Below are 16,871 nucleotides of genomic sequence, written 5' to 3' on the forward strand. Positions count from 1 at the left end.
TTTATTTCATCAATAAAATAATTTTTTAAATATATATTTTTATTATAACAATATTATTTTTATTATTGATATTATTATTTATCCCTATTCCTACTTCTATATGATATCATAGGTTATTAATAAAAATTAAAAACATAAAAAAACTTTAAAATTTAAAATTATAATATTTTATTTTATTTAGAATATTATTAATAAAAAGTAAAACTTTTAAATATAAAAAATATATACATAATTTACAATATTGAGTATAAAATTGAATGAAATATTTTAATATATATTATTTATATGTGATATTTTATATAATAGGAATTATTTATAATAAATATTTATTCAATATAATTTATTTAATATTATATATAATAAATATACAATATATTTAATTTCAATATAAAATTTAAATTAAAGAACTATATATTTTCTTAATACTATAAATTTTTAAGGACTATATGATAATTTATCATTAATTTTTCTAAATAAAATTTAGTCATTTTAACTGTAATTGTACCAAATTAAAAAAGTTTAGTTTTACAATTTTAAATATAAATGTGAATTCTTTTAAATTAAAACTTCAATTTCTAAATTTATTATAATTATAGTAATTTTTAAAATTAATTTTAATTATATTTAAATTAACTCACATAATATATTATATATTTTTATTTTTGCTATATAAATATTGATTAATTTGAATTAAATTTTAATTAAAATTTTAAAAATTTAATTATCTAAAATTTTTAATTAAAATTCTTATCTAAATATTAGAAAATTAAATATTTTATTATATAATTTAGAATTTTCATGTTTAAAATTTTAATTAAAATTTAATTTAAAATAATCAAATTATTTATGTGATAAAAATAATGATATATATATTATGTAAATTAATTTAAATTTAATTAAAATTAAGTTAAAAAATTATTATAATTATAATAAATTTAAAAATTAAATTTTTTTATTTAAAATTAAAAATTTAAACTATAAATATAAAAAATCATAAATTTATTTTCTTTTTCAACTAATAGACTTGATTAGAATATATTTTTTCTTTCGTTGAAGTACATTTTAGCCATCTATGCTAAACAATCCTCAAATGAACTGAGCCTCAAGTTGGCAAGAGCGCACGTTCGCAACACAGACCTAACTACGGTGTCGTTTCCTTAATTTCTGTGGAAACCTGCAGGACCCAAATCCATCAATCAGTTTGGAGAGTAAAGTATACTAAGTGCGATGGACCTGCGACCCACAATAACTCACCCTTATTAGCACAAGTCAAGCCAAACTGGTGTAGTCGCTTGCCATTGACATTGGACGAAGCTCTCTTCCTCCCTTCTGTCTCCCAATTCAACTCAAAATGCGAAGGAACCCCAACAATTCTTCTTCCAAATCGAAACCGTCGACCAGTCAAGAACCCGTCGGAGTTGATACAACTGCTGGTTTGATTAGTGGAAAGAAGAGAAGGTCAGGATTTGTGTGGCTGATATTGTTTGGAGTGATCATATACTCTTCATGGGCTGTTTACCATTACCAGTTCGAGAGTTTGCCTTCAGCTCTCACCGCTGAGCAGGCCGGCAAGAGGGGTTTCTCTGAGGTGGAGGCTATGAAGCATGTCCAAGCCTTGACTCAATTGGGCCCTCACCCTGTTGGGTCGGATGCTCTTGACCTTGCTTTGCAGGTAATATGGATTTGTGAGTTTGTTTTGGGAAAATGAGGCGGATTTTGTTAGTTTGGTATCCTAGTCCTTATCGTAATCCATCGTCTTAAATTGTATTATGCATCGCTACTTCGCTAGAAAATTGGATTATGAATGTGAAGTTGTGATTAGTGAATTTTGTTTTGGTAATTCTAGGTTGAAGAATTCATCTTGGACCGTGTTTAAATGAAAAAAAAGAGTCAAGTTTTCAGTGCTTCAATCTGCTAGTTAGTGTTAGTATCCATGCTGAAGCATATGTGTCACGGTTTCAGATTTTAGCAATAGCCAGGAACCGTGCGGCACTTGACTTGAACACCTTCAAGCCAAGTCAGCCTTAAGAATCACCCAATATCCTGTGAACATGAATACCCTGATTAGTCAATGTTATATAAATGAACAACGAAGCCAACAGACAGCATTCCATCAGAAGCCTCACAGTAGGTACAAAAGATAAGAACTGAATATGGAAATTCATGAACAGGCTACTTATTTTATTATAGGGGCAAAATAGTAATTATACATTATCATCGATGCAATCGTTACAATAATTCTCACCTCCCTTGTAGACAGGGGACGGTCTACAAGGAGTGAAGGCACAACTTGGATCTCCGTAGGCCTACGGTAGCCATCCCTCTGTCTGACAGGGGGGACGGTCTACAAGGAGTGAAGTCACAACTTGGATCTCCGTAGGCCTACGGTAGCCAACTGGGCCCAGCCCCAGCTGGTGGCCAACTAGTCACTCCCCCCTAAAGAGCCTTAAGAACAACTTGGCCTATGGCAGGAGGAGACATCAACATGTCTCATATGACACTCCCTAAAACAAATAAATGGAAAGGAATTACAACAAACTGTCTCGGCCATTATCTTCCTACTAATTTCTACTATTTTATCCTAATATTGCTTTCTAGGAATTCCAATGTTGGAAAATTACAGTTTTGGTCCCTGAAAACTCTATGACCCTGAAGCATATGCTTGTTATTCTCTTGCATGCATGTTGAAAATGAATGGGATAGATTTGTAACATCCTGTTTGCGTTTCAGAAGATATGTAGTGTACCATTTATCACTTCTGGAGTCTCTTGTTTAGTAATATTTCATTTTGTTTTAAATAACAGTCAGATATCAGATCATTGGTTTAAGTTTTATTCTATCATGTTGGTTTGGAAATCGGGAACAAGATAAAAGGACCTTTATGAACTGTTTCTAGTTGTTTCATGCAATCCATATGTTCGTTTTGGGCTTTCAATATGGACTCTAGTCCATAAATATTTAATGCTACTCTCTTTCCTTCTGCTTTTACTTGGTTATCAACTTTCATTATGACTTTTTAGCCATCCATTTCATGTATGATGATATGCTGACATATTCCTATAACATGCATTCCGCCACAGTATGTTTTGACAGAGGCGGAAAATATTAAGGAAACAGCTCACTGGGAGGTTGATGTTCAAGTGGAGCTTTTCCATGTAAAAGCTGGTGCAAATCGTCTGCTTGGTGGCCTCTTTAAGGGGAAAACACTTGTTTATTCTGATCTTAACCACATCATTCTAAGAATCTTGCCAAAATATGCATCTGAAGCAAGAGAAAATGCTATTCTGGTCTCTTCTCACATTGATACTGTATTCTCAACGTATGCTTTCTTTCACTTACAATCTAATAGTATCTTGACCTAACCTTTCCTTCCCTTTTCTATTAATTTTGGATGATTCTACATATATAAGCAAGAGCTTTTCTTTGAATAGTGTAGTATGATGATTATTTCTCTTGTTCTATCTCATGGTCCAAGCCTGTATGAATTTATGCAACCGCTACAAATAGTAGCATCAGACGCTGGGTTATACCATCAAATAACAAACTCTAAGAGTTCAGTTTTGAGACTAAACACTAATAATTCTTTTATGAAATTCTTGATTAGATTTGGAGGAGGTAAGAAAAATCTATGGTCTTACTAGAGGCTTCCAAATTATAACCAAGTTTGAGTTATGTATAGTCCTTGTAACTGTTGTCAAGAAGCAGAATACTGCATGATTGATTTTAAAACCTTATTTAGGTCTTAATTCAATGGATTGAAACAAATTAATATTCTATCATCATTTGTAATAAAGATTCAGGAAGAACTTGCCTTTTCTATATTAGGGATGGAGAAAATTTCTCCCAGAAAAAAGTTGTAGGAAAGCTTTCATGCTTTCTCCCTTACAATGTGCATTCAAGACATCCAGAAGTTGGCTTTTATGTAGCATCCTTGAATATCTTTGTTATGCTTTGGTTACATGATGTTTCAAGTTTGTTTTCACAGACATTTTTTTTCTTTTTTCTTTTTCCATTGCCTTCTTACTCAAATAGGTACTATGCATGTTTCAGGGAAGGGGCTGGAGATTGCAGTTCTTGCGTGGGTGTTATGTTGGAACTTGCTCGAGGGATTTCTCAGTGGGCTCATGGATTCAAGAATGCCATAATATTTTTATTTAATACCGGTGAGGAGGAGGGTCTAAATGGTGCTCATAGCTTTATAACTCAGGTGGGATGAGTTGTCAATGCTTGTACTCATTATGGTCTTTTCACCCATTTATACCTTGGTTTGTTCCTTCAGCAGCTATAAACTATTTGTTTAAAGAAAGAAAAATGTGGGTTTTTTCCCTTAATATTTTATTAGAAGCTTGCCGAACTTGGATCTTTTATATTTGATGTGCAAGATTATTTTGCAGTATTTCACCAAAAAAAAAGAATGTAAATGTTCTTTTATTATTGTTTTTAATTAACTCAAAGAATTTCTTTCTAGAAAGTACAAGATTTTATTTGTACTATAGTGAAAATTTGATTTGTTGATGCAGCATCCTTGGAGTAAAACTATTCGTATGGCTATTGATTTGGAAGCCATGGGTATTGGAGGGAAGTCTGGCATTTTTCAGGTATTCTTTTCTGAATCAATATGCTTTTGCTTTTTTCTGCTGCAATTTGATTAGACCACCTTTTTTCAATATGAATGTGGATTTCTGTGGTTTAGGATAGCAGCAAAAATTGGTTTTTCCTCCTTTTTTTTGGGTTGAATAATGTCTAAAGAGAAGGAAATGAATGTGTTTGATGTGCTATGATTCTGTTCCTTTAATTTAAAATGTATTTAGAACATTAAACCCTTTTATCTTGTATTTATCATTTTATCTAATTATGTATCATTATGCAACTGTTCTCTTCCACTTGGTTGTTCTATCATTCTCTCTGGCCTAATAAGTGTGGTTCTTGACCTGCAGGCTGGTCCTCATCCATTTGCTATAGAGAACTTTGCATTGGCAGCAAAATACCCTTCTGGTCATGTCGTAGCACAGGTTTGTGGTTTTGTTTTTAATGGTGTCTCCCATATGTCTATTTCTTTTTGATGGTTGATGTATTTGTGTTGCTTTAGTTGTGATTGTACAGGATCTTTTTTCATCCGGAGTGATTAAATCTGCCACAGATTTCCAAGTTTACAAAGAGGTTGCTGGTCTTTCAGGGCTTGACTTTGCCTACACAGATAACAGTGGTGTATATCACACTAAGGTCTTTTTATTATGTCCACACTTTTCCATTTTTTGGGGGTGTTCAGTATTCATCTGCCTGATAAGCTCCTTGTACGCTGGAGAAAGGAGTTAAATTATGGGACAACTCTTTGAGCTGTCTTGCATTACATATGATGGAACCTATATTTATGTTATCCTTATTTATCTAATCCAATGTAGTTTCAGTATCATTGAACTGAGTCTTGTAATCCACAGCCTAAAGTTTGGATTGAGCCTCAGACTTTTATTAAGAACTGAAATAATTTCTGCATAGTGGTAGACTGGCAGTGTATGTGATGACACTCTGTGGCGCACTGATGGTGTGGTTTGATGGCTGGTGGCCTTAGGAAGTATATTGTTGAATTTGCACCATTTTGATAAGGTTAACCCATGCAAGAGCTGCATGTTTGCGATGCAATGTCAAAATTGGTTTTGCAGCTAGCTTGCATTTGCTTAGATGCATGTTATTTCATATTTGCTCTATATTACTATTCAGAATATTAACTCCTCAACTGGACCTATTTTAGGTTGGGTATAGAAGAAACACATGCTCTAAAATAATCTAATTTGTCTTAAATAGGGAAGGGCATATGTAATAATTTGCTTTCAGGCTGGGATAATTTGTAATGCTAGCTTTACTGCCTTTGAAGCATGGTTACATAAATATTGATTATTATCTAGTGGCATAAATAAATAAACAAACTGCAAGGAATATATAATTATATATTTGTGTACTTGGAAATTTTGAAAAAAATTTCCTTGCAGAATGATAAATTGGAGTTCCTCAAATCCGGTTCTCTTCAGCATCTTGGGGAGAATATGCTTGCTTTTTTGCTTCAGATAGCTCCAACACCTCATCTTCCAAAAGGCAATGCAATGAGAGAAGAGGAAAAAAGTGGACAGGACACTGCTGTATTTTTTGACATTTTGGTACTTTAAGCTATTGAAACTTTAACATCATTTTGGCTTTGTGTTGAATGGTCATATAATGAACGTTTGCAGCTATTGTTTCTGATACCCTTCAATCTCAGGGAACATACATGATTGTATATAGTCAAAGGTTTGCAAGCATGCTTCACAATTCGGTGATAATGCAATCACTTCTAATATGGGTGACATCATTGCTTGTGGGTGGTTATCCAGCTGCTATTTCATTGGGCTTGTCATGTCTCAGTGCCATCCTAATGTTGATATTTTCAATGAGCTTCTCCATTCTTGTGGCCTTCATTCTACCGCAAATATCTTCATCACCAGTGCCCTATGTTGCAAACCCATGGTTAGTAATTGGGTTATTTGCCGCACCTGCACTCATTGGAGCATTGATTGGCCAACATTTTGGTTATCTTATTATTCAAATGTATTTATCAAATGTATACACCAAGAAAAAGCAGCTGTCATCTGTTATCCAAGCTGACTTGGTCAAGTTAGAGGCTGAAAGATGGCTATTTAAAGCTGGTTTTATTAAGTGGCTTGTTGTTCTGATCTTGGGACACTATTACAAAATTGGATCATCTTACATTGCACTCTTTTGGTTGGTTCCACCAGCATTTGCATGTAAGTGTACATTTAACTTTGTAACTGTGGGATAAGAAAGAAAATGAAATGGCCTTTTAATCTTTATGCCTTAGTTTTGAAATCTAAGGCAGGATTACTGTGAACAAATAGTTGCATGTGATGTACGAGAACTTTCTCACACTGGTTTGTTTCTGAATTTTGGAATGTTCAGATGGCTTGCTTGAAGCAACTCTAACCCCTGCTCGGTTTCCAAGGCCTCTCAAACTTGCAACTCTACTAATGGGTTTGGCTTTACCAATTATAATTTCTTCAGGAACTTTCATTCGGTTGGCTGTCACAATAGTTGGGATTGTGGTTCGATTTGATAGGTAAAGTTTATAATGTTACCATGTTGCTCATTTCCTCTTTAAGAGGCTATTATTTGAATTACTATCAAAAGTTAGTTTTTTGAGAACAAGAGAAGTTCTTTTTCAAACTATGTCAAATCTCTCTTAATAGTTGTGCTTGTATTGATATATTAAATGAAAGTAAAATGCCATAAAAGTAATTAAAGATATAAATTTTTATGGGGTGAATTATTCCTTTAGGTATGATGGTGATGGTTATATTAAGATGCTAGTGATGTGTAGCAACAATGATAGTTGTCGTGCTAGTATATTGCTGTAGGTTTGTTGTGACAGCATTGGCCATAATGAAGGTGCTGGGCAGTGGTGAATGGGGTGCAAGGTGGTATCCTTGTGGTATCATTATTGGTGCTGGTGGAGGTGGCAATAGCTTTTACCAATGATGGTTTGTGATACTAATGGTTTGGGGTGGTAAGTGATGTTCATTGATAATGACAATGTGGTTGTTTTGATGGCACTGGTGTAGCTAGCATACAGGAGCTGTTATCGGTGTAAAAATTATGATTGGATTTTCATAGTTTAGAACATGTGAAAAATAAATGGAGTTTTATATCGGCAAATAGTAGAAAATGAGGTTAGCTATTTTCCAACATGATATGAAGAATTGGAAATTTATAGCGTTAACAAATGGAGTTTTATATTGCTGATGGCCTGTTTTTGGTGGAAAATTTTTCTGAAGATGCATTAGTTTCTTTAAATTAATATAACCTAATTTTATAGATGGCACATGCTGAATATAGACAGACCTATTAATAAATTATATCAAACCCAAACCACCCGAGAGATAATTTATGGTGTTTTTGACCTCCATAAATAAGATATTGTTGTCTTCTACTCTTTAAATGGTTAGGATCTTCCATTTGCCAGATTATGTGCTATGTACTTTTTTAAGGTTGGGGTGGGGGAATATCTACCTATTCCCCTCGCAACATAGAGGGTAAATGCAAGCCATTGTTTCTAAATGCTGGAGTTCCATTGTTCAAAAAGTCCCAAAGGATATGATTTGGTTGCCAGTCCTGATTTGCTTGATGTCTAGAAATTGATTGGGTATGATTTATGGTTTTATACAGGAACCCAGGTGGCACTCCTGAGTGGCTGGGAAATACAATAATAGCTGTTTTCATTGCTGTTGTCATTTGTTTCACTCTGGTTTACATCCTTTCATATGCCCATCTCTCAGGTTTTTATTTATACAATTTATTTATTTAGTTGCAAGCTGAATTGAGATTTTTGTTAGACGGTGGCTCTGCTATAGGTGAAGTACTTTTGGCATCAGTAACTTAGTAGGTAATATTTGTAAAATTCACTCTAGCATAATCATGATCAATACATACTTTAGTATCCTCATCAGACATGGAATGAAGTAATGAACTGTCTCAACTGGCCATATTATATGTAGATGATTGAAGTACAAATAAAATAACCATGTTATGCTTTATTGCTAAGAATAATCTTGATTTTGTTATTAATTGCACTTATTATATTCAACTTAACTCAATGAAGCCTTAACTTAAACTAATTAGGTTGTTGAAATTTTTAAACAATTACCGTAAAAGTTGGATGATAATCCAAAATAAAGCAGTTAGTTAAACAGTTAATTCATGGTCAAAAGTTTCTGAACTCTGCTGCTATCAGCCAGTTTGGCATAGTGAATCTTAATCCTGTACGAATGTACTAATATAGTTGTGTTTAAGGTTGCTTTTTTCCCCCCTGAATATGGTTATCTAGAGCCTTCTAAAACAAGGGCAAAATTTGTAATCCTGTGAGTTTAAGGTTGCATTTTTCTGTTCATGAATATGCGCATCTAGAGCCATCTAAAACAAGGGCAGAAACGGTTCTGGCACATCATACATAATTTTTTTGTAAAACTAATTAATTCTTCTGTGGAATGTATGATAACTCATTTAACTTACACATTAAGGTTTAATGAGTATTTGATCATGAAATTAGGTGCAATTTTTTACATAAGTTATTAGGGTAGGACTTGGAATCAAATGTTACAACTGCTCTTCTTACTGTTGATGTCTAGGTGCAACAAGAACTATCATCCTTGGAACTAGTGTCCTGTTTGGACTCTCACTCATTTTAATATTATCTGGTGTGCTTCCACCTTTTACTGAAGATACTGGGAGAGCTGTCAATGTAAGCTTCCATATGTTTATTAAGTTGTGTTTTCCATGTTTTATTTCGCTTCATGTTCATTAAATTTCAATTTGATGAAATGGTTCCAAGTGTTAGTAAATTATAATTAGTAATTGTAAGTTTTCTCATTTCTGTTGACTCTGCTATTTAATAGATGAATCACCCGCTGAACTATATACCATATGAAGTTAGAGCATTTGTTGGATAGTTTTTGTGTGGCATGGGTAATGAATCCAAAATCTTCCTCTAAAACATTTAGAGAGAATAAAATAGTTTGTGGCTTCGCCACATATAGGATTGAATGGAAAGTTTTATATTCTCATTTACATCCTTAGTGATAGGGGTGTGTAGTTCGGTTCTTATACAGTTCAAGCTAAGAACCAAAGCAAGAACCGGAACCAAACCTCTGGTCAGTGATTGTTGGGAACTAGACTTAGAACTAAATTTCAATTAGGGTTTCAGTTTGGTTCTGTTAAATCCCACATCGGTTGTGGAAAGGGTAATGTGCCTCTGAGCGTGAGAGGGAGTGTTGGATTTCACATCGGTTGTGAAAGGAGTAATGTGCCCTTATATGGGCCATAGGCACTCCTCCCCCTTGAGCTGACTCTTGGGTGAGTTAGGCCGGCCTGGTCCAAATTTAACTTGGTATCAATCCTCCCATCCGATGCTGGACCTCCCATAAATATGTCACGCACCAGTAAAATTCTGGGCATGAGGGGTGTGTTGAATTCCACATCGGTTGTGACAAGGGTAATGTGCCTCTGGGCGTGAGGGGTGTGTTGAATTCCACATCGGGTTGTGGAAAGGGATGTGCCCCTTATATGGGCCATAGTCAGCTAGCTCTTAGGTGAGTTAGGCCCTGTTCCAAATTTAACAGATTATAAACAATTTTGGTACCTGTTTTAGAGAAAATAAAGATGGCAATAAAAAAATAATACAATGGCACAGGTGGTTAGGACATCTTTTTTTTTTTTGTCTTAGAAAAACTTTATCCTAATCTGTTTGCCAGAACTCAGTCTGGTTCTTTATTTTGTGATACTTGTGAGTATGCTAAGCATACTAGAACCTTCTATCATTTGAGTCCTCATAAAAACCAAATTCCTTTTGTGACTATTCATTTTGATGTTCGGGACCTATTCAAACTGTCTCATTATCTGATACTCGATGGTTTATCACTTTTATTGATTATTGCACTCGGATCACTTGAGTATATTTGATTAAAGCTAAAAGTGATGTCTTTTCTTGTTTTAAATCCTTTTACAAGATGATTTATACTCGATTTGATATTAAGGTGAAAATTTTAAGAACTGACAATGGAAGAGAATATATGGATAGTAGGTTTTTTGCTTATTTGGAGTCCAATGGGATAGTATACCAAACAAGTTGTCCTTATACTAGTGCACACTTATTTTATCAATTAAATGCCCCTCAAGGTCCTTGACTTTATGAGTTCTTTGGAGGTTCTACAAGGAAAGAATTTATACATTGTTCCAACAAAAGTATTTGGGTACAAAAGTATTTGAGTGTGTTTGCTTTGTCCATACTAGGACGGCGAGAAAGTTGGATCTCAAGACTCTTAAATTTGTGTTTGTTGGGTATTTTCTGACACAGAAGGATACAAGTGTTATCACCCTCATACTTTGTCAGTGTGGATGTTACCTTCAGAGAAACTGAATCTTACTTCAGTACCGTCCACTCACCTCTTCAGCGGGAGAATAATGAGTAAGAAGCAGTGATTTTTAATTTCGTGATTTTGAATGATCTGGTTCAAAGGGAGAGTTCTAGTAGACAAAAAGAGACATCTAATCAGGAGGTGAGAATTGAATGTTTGGATAAGCCGGATTTGCAGAGATATTCGAGGAGAGATAAGGCAAAAGAAGCTATTATGCAGCCTACTCATAATCAAGAATCTTTGATGAGTTATCCTCGATTCTTGAATGTTCCAATGATTTAGATAAACCTATTGTAAAAAGAAAAGGTGTGATCTTGTACCAAACATCTTATTTCTAACTTTGTTTCTTATGAATCCTTGTTACCCTCCTATAGAGTCTGTGTCTATTCCACATGATTGGAAAGAAGCTCTCTGAGATTCTAAATGGAAGAGAGTAATGATTGAAGAGATGAAAGTACTGGCAAAAAGTGAGACATGAGAGCTTGTCTCTCTCCCACCTGGGAAGAAACTAGTTGGCTATAAGTGGGTATTCACAGTAAAATATAAAGCTGATGGTACAATTAAACATATTAAGGTCAGATTGGTTGCTAAAACTTTCACCCAAACCTATGGAGTGGATTATCAAAAGACATTTGTCCCGGTTGCAAAAATAAACTCGATCAGAGTTCTGTTATCTTGTGCAGCCGTGCAGCCAACTTGAACGGGGACTTACTGCAGTTTGATGTGAAGAATGCGTTCCTCCATAGAGATTTAGAGGAAGAGGTGTTCATGAAAATTCCTCCTGGTTTGTTGATGAAAAGACACAAAGAAATGTGTGCAAATTGAAAAAGGCTCTCTATGGTCTAAAACAATCTTTCAAAGCTTGGTTTGACAAATTTAGCAGAGTCATGATGTCCTTTGATTACCAACGGAGTAATGCTGATCACACTCTTTAATATTTCCTAGGTATTGAGGTGGCCAGATCAAGAAAAGAGATTTTTATCTCTCAAAGAAAGTATATTTTGTTTCTTTTGGAAGAAACTGGTATGTTGGGGTGTAAACTAATAGAATTTCTCATTGAAATTAATCACAAGATGCTAGCAGGAATGAGTGAGTTTCTGGATATTGGAAGATACCAGAAATTGGTAGGAAGGTTAATTTATCTCTCACACACTCGACCGAATATAGCCTATTCTGTTAGCTTAATCAATCAATTCATGCATGACTTTTGCGAGACTCATATGCAGACTATCTTTTGCATTTTAAGATACCTAAAGTCTGCGCCAGAGAAAGGGTTTCTTTACTCCAAACATAGTCACCTCCGACTTGAAGCTTTACGGATGCAGATTGAGCAGGATCTCTCGATGACAGGAGATCAATCTCTGGTTACTGCACAGTTGTGGGAGGGAACCTCCTCACCTTGAGGAACAAAACAAAGTATTGTTGTTCGGTTAAATGCTGAACCAAAATATAGAGCAATGGCCTAAGGCGTGTGTGAACTTTTGTGGTTGCAGAAGTTATTGGAGGAGCTGAGGTTGATCGAGAGAAACAATATAACTTTGTATTGTGGTAACAAAGCTAACATCAGTATAGCACATAATTCAGTTCAAAATGATCGAATGAAGCACATTGAGATTAATCGGCACATTAAAGAAAAATCAACAGACGGTGTCTTGAGCCTAGTTCACGTAGCTTTTACCGGATAGCTTGCGGATGTGTTTACTAAATGGCTCAACAATAGAACCTACCGTAATCTGGATTTACAAATTGGGCATGTGTGACATTTATGCACCAACTCGAGAGAGATCGTTGACTTATTTGTTGATTTTTAGTGATATGATTTGATTATGGATTCTGGGCACAAATTAAGTCCTTAATCATCTTTATAATTATTTGATTATTTGCTTTCTTTTTAGTCGTAATTCTTTGTGTATAAATAGTAATATAAATCACTTGTAAAGATCAAAAGTGAAATATAAAAATACTATAAAATTCTCCAAAATTCTTCAACTTTAATATTGTGATGTTCTTATTTTGCAATGTGAGTAAGATTTTTTATACTGTTATTAGAACAAGATGAGTAACAATCTATATATTTCTGGGTAGAATCATTTTCAGTTGTAAAGGTACAAATAGATGTATGCTGTGTGTGTTTAACAGTAAAGCTAAAATAGTTTGTCGTGTTATAAATGCTAATATTAATCTTCAAATTTTGTTAAAATAGTTTTCTTTTGTTTTTATTTTTTGTTAGTTTATTTTCTCTGTGAAATGAGGGGGAATTGGGAGGGAAATTTTAGGAGTGGTATTTATTTTTTATTATTCAATGTATTTAGTAATGCATGTGTAGTGTTTGATGAAATACCTCAAAAAGAATGCAACTTTTGGTGGGTTTGAGAGGTTGATGGTGAGTGGTAGTTATTTAGAAATTTCTAAAGCTATTCAAGGGTTTTAGGTCATTTCATACTTTATTAATGGTAATTTTAACAAAGCAACTTTCAATTTGGACAGTAAAAAACTTAGGACTAAAGTTTTTGGTTCTAAAATAGAGGGACACATCTGTCAAGTAATTCCATATCTCTGGGATGAGAAGGTAATTTTCCCATATTTAAAAGTGTATTGTATAAACAATATGTTATCCATTCATATAATTAAGAATTATAAAGTAATTTAGTACATTTATGACAAGTTATTTTTAAAAATATAAAAATAAAAGATAATATTAAATTATGTACATTTATACTTAAAGATAACTTTTTTTTGATACTTAAAGATAACTTAATTATATATTTTTGTGCAATTTTAATTATGTATAAGTGTGTGTAATTTATTAAAATGATAAACATATCAATAATATAAATACATCTAAAACAAATGTACAAAATCACTTCTTTAGTTCGGCATGGTTTCAGGACGACTCCGATTCGATTCCTTATAAAGAACCAGAATCGAATCAGAACAGTAAATGTAAGTTTGGTTCGGTTCTTACAGTAGCCATTTTCTTTTGGTTCCGGTACTGTTTAGGACATTAGGAACTATGGATGGCCCTACTCAGTGAGACCAAATTAAGGAAATATGAACTGAGTCCATAAGTTTGGTCGTGGTTGAGTTGCCTGATATAGCATCTAAGGCATGTAGATTACATTTGTTTGAGGAAGCAAATCCTCATTCAGTACTTCAAAATGTTATGCTGTAGTGAATCCATTATCTCGTATGTGAAGTAGCCGCTGCTCTGCCTCTGCCAGTGAAGAACTTGAGATGAGATTTAAAAGAGTACTGATTTGTAATGCGTGAAATTAGGTTGCAGCCTGCAGGCATCTGCTTGTACCAAAAAAAAAAATGTTTGATCTTCTAATGTTGTTATGCTACAAGTAAAGTTATTTAGGCTCATAATTCCTTTGCTTGTTGCCTGTAAAATTTTCATTCATTCAGTTCCATTTTTTTTTTCTTTGGGAGGGGGTGAATGTTGCAATCGCTTTTTTATGTTTTGGACATTACTTCTTAACAGTGAATTCATGCTCCCAATTGTTATTATATGATTAGCAATTTCAAACGTGGTCCTCAGGTTGTGCACATTGTAGATACAACAGGAAGCTATGGTAATAAGCAACATCCTAGCTCGTATGTATCTCTATTTTCCACGACACCTGGAACTTTGATAGAGGAGGTTGAACAGATTAAAGAAGGATTCTCTTGTGGAAGAGACAATGTTGTTGATTTAGTTACCTTTTCTGTCAAGTATGGTTGTTGGGCCCACGAGGACACTAAAGGCGGATGGAGTGATGCAGATATTCCTACACTTCGAGTTAATAGTGATACCATAGGAGATGAAAGAATAACACAAGTTTCAATTGACACACAAGTTTCTATACGTTGGTCTCTAGCAATTAATACCAAGGAAGTGGAAGATTTCATCTTGACAGGTATGCAAAATTTAATCCTTGTGCAATTTAGGTTCTTTTTGTTTTCGGAAAATATCCACATTTTCTTATGTCTGTGTTACTTAGAAAATTTAGATAACAGAAAATTTTTTCAGAGTCAAAAGGAAAAATTAAGTCATTTTTTTCAAAAGAGTAAGTCATTTTGTATACTTTGAGTATCTTACTAAGATATTTATATATAAATTTATTAATGTATGTTGTTTTCTAAATTAAAATCAAACAATGAAAAATATAAAATAAAAAAATATTTTTCATGGAAAACATTTTTTATGAAATATTTTTCACAGAAAACATTTTCTAAATACAAGTTATTTCCCCTAAACAAACGGAGCTTTAATTTAATATTATGTTTGTTCCACTGAAAGTAATCCTCCACCATTCTATCTTCTCTTTCTCAAATTTTCAACTCGGAGTGCAGGGAATTCGGATGAATTAGTTCCATTTGGCAACAAGAGCAGCACAGATGGATGGCATATAATTCAGTTTTCAGGAGGAAAAGAAGCTCCTAGAAAGTTTGAGCTAACACTTTTCTGGGTGAAGAAACCCATGAAGTCTGCTCACAGTGTGGATGAACAAACGACGGAGGAGCAACAGCCGCTGTTAAAGCTAAGAACAGATGTTGACCGATTAACGCCAAAAGCTGAAAGAGTTCTGAAGAAGCTCCCTGAATGGTGTTCCCAGTTTGGGAAGTCCACATCTCCCTACAATCTAGCATTTTTGAGCAGTCTTCCTGTTGATTTTTAGGTAACTAATGTGAAGGAGCCTAATTTAAATGGTGTGTTATTCTCCTGTTTCTTGGATATTATACACTCAATATGTGGAGATAAAATAGGAAGGAAACAGAAAAACTCGAAATGTGTATTGTTTGAAGAGTAGAAAGTTAATAAAGAGATTTATGATTTTTTTTTTGGACAAAACATAATGGATTGGTCTGTGCTTGTGTTGTGTGTATTTATTACTAGCACTTTGTCTGGAGGTCTCATATTTCCTGTATGCATGAGATTTTGCAGTCTTGTTATGCATTTTTTTCATAATTTGGCCGATAAATTTAGTTATTATTCCTTTATTTTCTTAACAGTGGAAGAAGCTTTGTCTAAAATCAATCAAACACGTTTTCTTTGTCCATTGCCAATAAGAGTTTGTGAGAATCGGAAACGGAGTACATGGATGGACTCAAAAGACTTTGATAGAGGCATTTATGGGAGGCCTTAAGTCAGAGATAGCAGACAAGATTCGAATGTTTAGACCCGAATCATTGTAATGCCAAAAGAAAAGCAGCGAGAATGGCTAGCCGATTCCTTTCTGAATCTTCTTCGCTAGTAAAAAACCAAGCTCCACCCTCGAAGAGACACACTTTGAATGAAATACAGAAAAGGACCATGGGGTTGTATTTCAACTGCGATAAAAAATTTATTCCTAGACACCGATATCAAATGCCTCAATTGTTAGTTTTGGAAGGCGGTGATGAGTACTTCAAACGGAGATGAAGTGGAAGAAACTGTCAAAGTCCAGCTAGAAATTTCACTCGGAATTTCTATCCATGATAGAAGATGGAGAATTGCTCATGGAACCAGAGGAGGTGTTGGACACCTGTTGGGTCAAAAGAGGCTCAAGTTTGTAGAGCAAACATTGGTTAAGTGGAAGAAGCTGTTGTCCGAGGATGCGACTTGGGAAAATTCACAAACACTAACTCTCTATTTAGAATTAAAGAAATTCAATTCAATTAATTTTTTAAAATAATTCTTTCATTGAAAATAAAAAAATTTAATTCATTCTAATTTAAAAATATTTCATTTAAAAAAAATTAAATCCTTATAAAAATTCATAAAAATTTATTTAAATTATTTTCTTACAAAATGGATCATATGCCATATGCCATGCAACAAATATGGAAACTGCCTACAGATGCAACATTTATGACATGTAACTCGTTTACATTTCTTTTATTGTCAGACATGATCTTATTTTAGAAAGAGTATGGGCAGAAAAGTAGGAGTAA

General features: G+C 33.9%; 1 protein-coding gene across 2 annotated transcripts; it reads left to right on the forward strand.

The window, feature by feature from the left end:
- Positions 1–1,250: 1,250 nt before the first annotated feature.
- Positions 1,251–15,789, forward strand: LOC110624616 (endoplasmic reticulum metallopeptidase 1). Of its 2 annotated transcripts, XM_021769823.2 has the most exons (13): positions 1,251–1,672; positions 3,081–3,319; positions 4,051–4,207; positions 4,521–4,598; positions 4,938–5,012; positions 5,104–5,223; positions 5,988–6,152; positions 6,254–6,776; positions 6,949–7,105; positions 8,212–8,321; positions 9,171–9,283; positions 14,497–14,854; positions 15,291–15,789. In XM_021769823.2, the coding sequence occupies exons 1-13, from the start codon at positions 1,352–1,354 to the stop codon at positions 15,614–15,616; spliced, it is 2,742 nt and encodes a 913-aa protein (XP_021625515.1). In that variant the 5' UTR covers positions 1,251–1,351; the 3' UTR covers positions 15,617–15,789. The 2 variants fall into 2 exon arrangements, with proteins under 2 accessions (XP_021625515.1, XP_021625516.1); XM_021769824.2 differs by lacking the exons at positions 1,251–1,672; positions 3,081–3,319; positions 4,051–4,207; ... (3 more) ...; positions 5,988–6,152; positions 6,254–6,776 and adding an exon at positions 7,404–7,552 and having other exon boundaries at positions 6,979–7,105.
- The last annotated feature ends 1,082 nt before the right edge of the window (positions 15,790–16,871 follow it).

The sequence above is a fragment of the Manihot esculenta genome, chromosome 10, assembly GCF_001659605.2.
Source record: "Manihot esculenta cultivar AM560-2 chromosome 10, M.esculenta_v8, whole genome shotgun sequence".
Taxonomy (NCBI): Eukaryota; Viridiplantae; Streptophyta; class Magnoliopsida; order Malpighiales; family Euphorbiaceae; genus Manihot; species Manihot esculenta.